At 56.6% G+C, this 8,494-nt stretch overlaps 1 protein-coding gene across 6 annotated transcripts in view; it reads right to left on the bottom strand.

The window, feature by feature from the left end:
• TLE2 (TLE family member 2, transcriptional corepressor) overlaps positions 1–8,217 on the bottom strand; it is a 20,096-nt gene extending 11,879 nt beyond the window's left edge. The window contains exons 1-8 of one of the 6 annotated variants that reach the window (XM_027085525.1): positions 7,924–8,217; positions 7,748–7,845; positions 7,300–7,363; positions 6,772–6,816; positions 4,270–4,332; positions 1,849–1,923; positions 1,446–1,626; positions 1,084–1,103 (exon numbers count right to left, since the gene is read on the bottom strand). In XM_027085525.1, coding sequence (XP_026941326.1) covers positions 1,084–1,103; positions 1,446–1,626; positions 1,849–1,923; positions 4,270–4,332; positions 6,772–6,816; positions 7,300–7,363; positions 7,748–7,845; positions 7,924–7,947 — 570 coding nt within the window. In that variant the 5' untranslated portion in view covers positions 7,948–8,217. Of the gene's footprint in view, positions 1–1,083; positions 1,104–1,445; positions 1,630–1,848; positions 1,924–4,269; positions 4,333–6,771; positions 6,831–7,299; positions 7,364–7,747; positions 7,846–7,923 lie in introns of those variants that run through there. The other 5 variants (XM_027085524.1, XM_027085526.1, XM_027085527.1 and 2 more) reach the window with 5 other exon arrangements.
• Positions 8,218–8,494: the final 277 nt, after the last annotated feature.

Here is an 8,494-nt window from a genome sequence, read left to right on the forward strand (position 1 = left end):
TTTTTTTGCGCGGTATGCAGGCCTCTCACTGTTGTGGTCTCTCCCGTTGCGGAGCACAGGCTCTGGACGCACAGGCTCAGCGGCCATGGCTCACGGGCCCAGCTGCTCCGCGGCATGTGGGATCTTCGCGGACCGGGGCACGAACCCATGTCTCCTGCATCAGCAGGCGGACTCTCAACCACTGCGCCACCAGGGAAGCCCAAACTTTTTTAATGTGCCTACTAGAAAATTTACAGTGATGTTTACACAAAGCTAAACGTGTGACTGAAACTGCATAAACACACACACACACACACACACACACACACACACACACACACGAGTGCATGTAAAACCGTGAAGTGGGAATAAGCCCTGTGGGTTGCACCCATGTCTGTTTCCTGGCTTTGATATGGTATTTTAGTTTTGCAAGATGTTATCATTGGGTGAGGGGTGCATGGGACCTCCTTGTACATTTCTTTGCAACCTCCTGGGCATCTGTAATGATTTCAAAATTAAACAAGTTTAGGGCTTCCCTAGTGGCACAGTGGTTGAGAGTCCGCCACCGATGCAGGGGACACAGGTTCATGACCCAGTCCGGGAAGATCCCACATGCCGCGGAGCGGCTGGGCCCGTGAGCCATGGCCGCTGGGCCTGCGCGTCCGGAGCCTGTGCTCTGCAACGGGAGAGGCCACAGCAGTGAGAGGCCCAAGTACAGCAAAAAAAAAAAAAAAAAAAAATTAAACAAGTTTAAAAAAATTACCTACGGGGCTCACATGATATTTCTATTGGTCAGCACTCTTGTAAATGATAAAATGGAGTGGATGAGGGATAAATTAATGATGGAGGAATGGATGGAATGCTACCCGAGCATGCATTCATTTATTCAATTGCAAAAACTCGCTAGAGATGGAAAATTTAAAATAAATAAAACTCTAGTCTTACGGGCATCCCCCCCACCAAAAAAAATGGCTACACAGTGTGAAAGCAGGATGCGGTCTCCTTCTGAGGCCCCTATCAGCTCAGAACAAGCAGCTTCAGCCACATGTGAAGACAAAGCAAATGTGAGATAAGAGGGCAAATCCCCCATGCCCCTCAACTTACCCTGCTCGGGGCTCTCTCCACTGACAGGCGGGGGCGTGGTGAAGAGAGAGAAGGAAAAAGAATGAGGTGTTTGTGCCACCGTGCCAGAGCGCAGAGCCCTCCACAGTGTATAAAGCCCCCTTCCCAGGTCAGAACCCCCCCTTCTCCTTCCAACACCCTTGCAAGGGGTGGACAATCCCTTCCCCGCACCATTCAGATAGACGCTCAGAGAGGGATAGAACTTGCCCAAGGACACACAGCCCACTGGGAACAGAGATGAACCCGCGACCCTGCAGCCCCTTTGGTGAGTTTGATGGGCCAGCTATCCTCTCCATGGGCCCCTGCGGGCCCCCAGCCCGCAGCATCTGGTGATGTCCACTCACCTCTGGACCCCTCGGCCTCCACGCCTGTCCGGTCCTCCTTGGCAACCGCGGCCAGCTGAGCCTGGGCGGCCAGGGCTCCCGACAGGGCCAGCAGCCCCGTAGCACTGCCGCCCACCAGCCCAGCCGGGCGAGGGGTGAGGGGCACAGGGGGGGCGTGGTGCGACAGTGGCTGGAGCTGCTGCTGCTGGAGAGGAGGGGGGGTGGGCCAGGGGCGGGCGGGGGCGGGGCCCCGGCCGTGCCCTACCACCCCCTACAAGAGGCTATGGAGAGAGAGCCGGGACAGGCAGGGTCCAGGCAGAAGGGGCACCCTTGAGGTCTCCAGGGCGGCCAGAACCCAGGCCAGCTGCCCACCCGGCACCCCCAGCTTCACCACCCACGGCGGGGCGGGGGCCGGAAGACTCACGCCGATGAGGCTGTTCAGCTCCCCCACGGTCACCTGCTTGGCCCGCTCCACGGCCTGCAGGACCTGCTGTTGGTGCTGGGGGTGGGTGGGGGGAGGGCGCTCAGGAGAGCCCCCCATCTGCTCAGCAACCCCACCTCCCAGGCCATGCCCTCCGGGGCCCCTCTTCTTCTCTCACTTTTTTTTTTTTGGCGTCGGGATCTTAGTTCCCTGACCAGGGATCGAACCCGTGCCCCCTGCCATGGGAGCGTGGAGTCCTAACCACTGGACCGCCAGGGAAGTCCCTTTTCTCGCTTGCTCTTTGTAGTTTCTTTCTCTCCCTCTCTCCCTTTCCTTTCAAAATCATGAAACAGACAAAGAAACAAAGCATTTAAGTGCAGTTCAAACTAATAATTAGAAATCGGGGTTTATATATCAGGGTCCCTCCCTCGGCACTGCTTACATGGGGGCCGGGTCACCCTCTGTGGGCGTTTGTCCCAGGCACTGTGGGGTGTGGAGCAGCATCCTCAGCCCCCCACTCACTCGATGCCAGGAGCACCCCCAGGGGTGATGACCACAAATGTCCCCAACATCACCCAGTGTCCCCTGGGGGCAGAGTCACCCCCAGTAAAGAACCACTGTACAAATCAGTACCCGAGTACCAACCACCCAGGTCACAAAATACAAACTGGCAGCCTGTAGAGGCCCCGTACACCCCACCCTCATCCCACCCTCCTTCCTTCCTCTCCCCACCTTCCTGCAGTGATAAAATGTCCTCAGTCTGCACTGTTGGATACGGAAGCCACATGTGGCCATGGGCACTTGATATGTGGCTGGTGCAACTGGGAACGGGATGCCTCCTTTAATTTAATTTAATAGAAATTTACATGTAAATTTAATGTAATACATTTTAAAAGAAATATAAATTAATACAAATGTAAATGGACACACATGGCTGGTTGCTCCTGTGTGTGCTCTAAGGCCACTTGTGCACCTGCAACTACCCAGGATGGGGATTTGGGCTGCGTGACACCACTAAGGAGGTGTCAGGATGCTAACCAGGCGCTCCTGTACAGGTCATGCCTGTCAGAGTGTGTCCAGGCCATGGATTAGTACATTTTGACTGTAAAGGGCCAGAGAGTCAATATTTTCAGTTTTGCAGGCCAGAGGGTCTCTATGGAAACTCCACAACTCTGCCATTTTATGCGGAAAGCTGCCATAGACAATAAGGCCATGAGTGGGCATGGCTGTGTGCCAATAAAACTTTATTTACAAAACAAGTGAAGGGCCAGTAACTTGGCCCTCGGGCTGTACTTTGCTGACTCCTAGTCTAGAAGCATGGAATTTGCTGGGGCACCCATGTGTCTTAATTCACTCCTTCCTAAAGTCTTTTTACCCTGTTTCCTGTGGTTTTGGCCTTTCTCACTCCGGGCCACCCTGTCCCCATCCTGGGCTTTCAGACACCATCTCTAAGTCTGAGACCAGAGAGAATCTCACTCCATCCCAAGAGCCCAGAAACCTCAGATTCAATGAGGTCCAAACCAAGAGGAGAACCTTTCCCTTTTTTGGTCCCCAACACAGTGAGGGCCCCCCTGTATCCACCCTGTGTCAGAATCCGTCCTCTTGTCTCTCTGGAGACAGGATACTCCAGATGGAAGCAGGAACAGGGGATGCAAAGGTCCTGAATAACTTGGGGCATTCGCACAAGGGCTAACTTTATTTTTTTAAGTTTCAATGAAGTGCTCATACTCTATAGTTTTATCTGCCCTGTTCCACCTTTTTGTACTATTGTGGTTACAAATACGTAAGAGTTACCCTTTTAACCATCTTTAAGTGCACAGCTCAGTGGCATTAAGTACATTCACACTGTCCTGCGACCAGCCCCACCATCCATCTCCAGAACTTCCTCATCTTCCCAAAAGGAAACTCTGTCCCCAGGAAACATTGACTCCCAACCCCCCTCCCCCAGCCCCTGGCCCCCACCATCTACTTCCTGTCTCTATGGATGTGATGACTCTAGGCACCTCCTATGAGTGGAATCAGACAGTATTTGTCCTTTTGTGACTGGCTGATTTCACTCAACATAATGTAAGGACAAAGTGCTAAGGACTAATTTTTATTGGATATTTACTAAGCACCCAGCATCATCTTCACCACCTTGTATGTATCAACTGCTCTAAATTTCATGACAGAGGCACAGAGAGGGCAAGCCACTAGCCCAAGGCCACACAGCCAGGACTTGGACCGAGGCAGCCTGGCTGTAGGCTTGAGCCCCCCCTCCTCCCCCTCAGCCAACACCCCCCCTCCATCCCTAAGGCCCCAGCCCAGCCAGTGCCCAGGGCCCCAGGCCACCCAGCAGAACCAGTGCCTGTGGCATCCAGCCAGACCCCCTCCCCCACCCTTCTTCCAGCTCCGCTCCCCATCCCCCCCACGAAGCCCACTCACCTCCTGCGTCAGGAAGGGGATAATCTGAGCACAGATACCACTGAGGCGCTTCACAATCTCAGCCTGGCAGGAAGCAATGGGGAGGAGGCTTGGAGGGGAGGCTGTCAATCCAGAACCTCCACTCCAGGGCATAACAAGCCTTTGCAAAGCTTGGGGTGAGGGGCTTGTCACCCGCAGCTGCAAGTGTAGGGCACGGGCTCCGGGACAGACTGAGAGCCTGGCGAGGACACCGTCCACCTGATGTCCAGGGCAGCCTTGAGCCGGAAGACAGGACAGACAGATCCACCACCCGCCAGACCCACTCAACAGAGATTTCCAGAAAGCAGCTGCGCAGCCACCCAGCGCAGACTGTGACCCCAAGAAGCTTTGAGTTTGAGCCCTGGCTGGGCCCAGGTCTCTCTCGGGCATGGCCCCTCTCTGGGTCGTGCCTGCGCCCAGGGGCTGTAGTCAGGGGCGATCCCAGAGCACCACACTCAGGGGTGTGATGCTGTGATATAAGAAATATACATTTGGGGGAAAAGAATTTGAAAAAGAATAGATACATGCATATTGTATAACTGAATCACTTTGTTGTACACCTGAAATGAACACAACATTGTTAATCAACTATAGTCCAACATAAAATAAAAAGTTAAAAAAAAAAGAAAGGAATATACATTTGGTCTTTGCCTCAGTTCCTGGCACAGAGCTCCTAAACCCCTAGAGACTTCTGAGTATTAGAGGCAAGAGGAGCATCTTCTGTTATTCACAATAAGCCCGTTTCACCTGCACGTGAGTTTATTAAGAGGGATGGAACTTTCAATCCCACCCCCAACTCCGACCTCCGGGGAGTCAAGAGGAGCTGGAGATTGAGTCAATCACCAGTGGCCAGTGGTGAAATCAATCGTGCCTAGGTAATGAAGCCTCCCTAAAAACCCCTAACTGAAGTGGTTTCCAGAGCTTCTGGTGGGTGGACACATGGAGGTGCAGGGAGGGGGCGCCCGGAGCGGGCACGGAAGCTCCATGCCCTTCTCCATACCTTGCCCTGTGTATCCCTTCCATCTGGCTGTTCCTGAGTTATATCCTTTATCATGAAAGGGTGATAGTAAGAGCTTTCCCAAGTTCTGTGAGCCATTATAGCAAATTATCAGACCAAGGAGTGGGTCGCGGGAACCTTGATGTATAGCTGGTGGGTCAGAAGCCCAGGAGGTCTGGACTTGCGATAGGCATCTGAAGTGGGGGCAGTCCTGGGGAGCTGATCCCTGAACCTGTGGGGTCTACACTGACTCTGGGTAGTGTGTTAGGATTGAGCAGAAGTGTAGGACACCCAGCTGGTGTCAGAGCTGGAGAACTCGGTGTGGCAAAAGCGAAATATTTGGTGTCAGAGGATAGAGATAGGATACGAAGAGTGTGGGTTTACTTGTAGGTTTCACCTGGGACCGGGGCTGGGCCGGGGACGCCCACAGAGGCTGAGCAGAGGGGAAGCATGTGGGCGGGTAAGGGGGTGTTTTGTCAGCCTGTGCTTTGCCTCTGCCTCTGCCTCAGTTACAGGAGTGCTGGGTGCTGTGTGTATCTGGGTGAGGTTTGTGTCTTCCATCTGCTACCAGGAGGGTGGAACGAAGGCTCCTGGGGCCGGTACCCTACCCCTTACCCTCCATCCTATAAGGGGATCTATCTCATGCACCCATGGGACCACACCACGCTCCAGGCATACAAGCCCCCCGCCACCTACACCAGACGCAACAGAGCCCCCAGAGACCCAGAAAAGCACGCCAAGGCAGGTGCCCCCAGGCACTCCCAGTGTACCCCTACTTCTTCCCACCCACCAGAAAGACCCTAGGTTCTGCCCATTTATTCTAATATTTGGATGGACAAAATCCAAGATTCCTTCAACCTCAGGATCTTGGGGTCCCTTTCATCTCCTTAGAAAACATCAGGGTGCATGGGTGGTAGAATCCTCGCCTGCCCTTAGAAACCATCAGAAAATCTTGAGCTCAGGATCTGGGGGTTAATCTTGAGCAACTGAAGTCAATTGCAGAACCTTCAGGTCTAACTCAGAACCTTGAGATCACACTCAGAAGCTGAGGACAATCTCAGAACCTCAGATCATTAGGGTTAATCTCAGAACATTCACAACAGCGACAGAACCTTGGGGTCCACCTCAGACTCTCAGGATCCATCTCCAAATGTCAGACATGCTGATCTGAAAGGGACCTCTAAGACTGTCCGTTTGTCCCCCTCCTGGGACAGAAGGCCCGCCCCAGCCTGGCTGACCTGGCTGCTGGCTTCTGCTATGAGCCTTCCTTGACAGGGATGCCTGGCCCCTGTCTACTGCCCGACTCTCGTAGACAAGGTCTCCAGAAGTTCATTTTCCTTTCATGAGGCTGAAATCTGGCCCCCTGATCCCAGAGATTTCAGGATAAGACCTCTGTTCCCTGGAGCTGAGGGAGCGACGGGTCCCTCTCACAACTTCCATCCCCACCCCCCCGCCACTGGACACCCTTACCCCCAACACACAGTTACCTGCTTATGCATTTCAATGTTGAGCCCGTAGGACATTTCATAGTACTGCAAAGGAAAAGCTGTCTGGCAATGTCCACCGTGCCCATGGATGTCCAGCTGCTCTGGGTGACGCTGGGTCTTCCAACAGCCCCCAGACTGGGGGGGATCACAGCAGGACCCAGAGCCTCCCAGCTCCTTGGGGGCCCAGAGGGGGAGCCCAGAGAAGAAAGCAGGAACCCCCTTCATTCTCCCCACGGGAGTGGGGGAGGGGGGCAGTACCCAGATACCCTAGCCCCTCAGAGATGCTCATGAGGAAAGTGGGCATCCTTGCCTTATTGTTCTTAAGAGCTGGGAGGGCCCTGGGAGACAGCCTGGAATCCCAAGCTGCCCACTTTACAGATGAGGGAAAATGAGGCCCAGAGCAGGCCGGGGACTTGCCCCAGAGTGGTACTGGAGTCGGGATTCACACCCCACGTGTTTTCACTCACAGCCAAGCTCTCTTCCCCACTCTCCCCCACCCCCCCGCCCCGTTTTGACAACCCGCCTTACCATGACATAATGTCGCTGCATTTCTGTCTTCTCACTGGCCAACTTCTCACACTCCAGCTTGAGGCTGGGAAGGAGACGGGGCATCGGGATCCCACTCTCCCTGCCCCCGCAGCAGGGACACCCACGGACCCCTTCTGGGCCAGTTTCCAAAGCGATGGGATTGGCTCTCCCCCGCCCCACTTCCTCACACACACACCCCCACCTCCCGCCCCCAGGCCCACCCCATCCCTTCCCAGGCTCAAAATGTCCCAGCACTGGACCATCCGTCCTCCTCACCTGCGATTCTACCTGGAAGCCCTCCCTCCCCACGCCCCTGGGGCCCCTCCCTCCCCCCTGCACGCTGGAGGCCCCGCCCCTTCGCCCCAGCGGGCCCCGCCCTTCGCCCCCAGGTGAGCCCCCGGGTGAGATCCCGGGGCCCCTGGGGCGGGACGCCCCCGCCCCCCCTCACCTGTGGTACTGAGCCTGAAGAAACTGGAATTCTTCTTTGATGCGGTCGCAGATCTCCAAGATTGAGAACTTGAAGGGCTGGCCGGACTGAAGCGGGGTCTGGGGGTGGGAAGCCGGTGTCTGAGTTCCCGGACGCGCGACCCTCCCTACCCCCCGCAGCCCGGCCCCCCCACTCACCGGGTGCCTTCCCTGGGGGTACATCCTGTCGATTCGAGAGGCCCCCCCTCCCACGCCGCCTGAGCTTCACGATATGGGGACGGGGGCGGAGAGGCGGCGGCGGCGGGATGGGGGAGAGGCTGGGGTGGGGGGCTGCCCGAGAAAGAAGGGGGCAGCGGCGTGGGGCAGGGGACCCCGGAGTCCCCCGCCCCCCGAGCGAGCGCGCGGGGTCGCGGGGACTGAGGGGCGCCGAGGCCCCTGCCGGGCTGGGGGCGCGAGGCCGGCGCAGAAGGTCGGGCGAGCAGCGGCCGGTTTCAGAGGCGCGGGCGACGGGCCCCGCGCAGAGCCGCCTCCCTCCGGCGGGGCTCGGCCGGGAGCCGCGGGCAGAGCCGCCTTAAGGTGGCGCCGCCGCCCCCCGGCCCACCCACCCCGTGCACCCCCGCGACCGCGGCCGCGGCCTTGGGACCAACCCCTCCCTTCCACCAGGGACGAGCGGGGAAACTGAGGCTCGCGTCCAGCCCCGCAAACGTCGCCCCCTCGCCCTCCCTGAGGGCCCATGAGAGAAAAGCGCAATAAATACCTAGTGGCCCAC

This window comes from Aethalodelphis obliquidens, unplaced genomic scaffold (assembly GCF_003676395.1).
Source record: "Aethalodelphis obliquidens isolate GAN/ISIS:26980383/991018 unplaced genomic scaffold, ASM367639v1 scaffold53, whole genome shotgun sequence".
NCBI classification, from domain to species: Eukaryota; Metazoa; Chordata; class Mammalia; order Artiodactyla; family Delphinidae; genus Aethalodelphis; species Aethalodelphis obliquidens.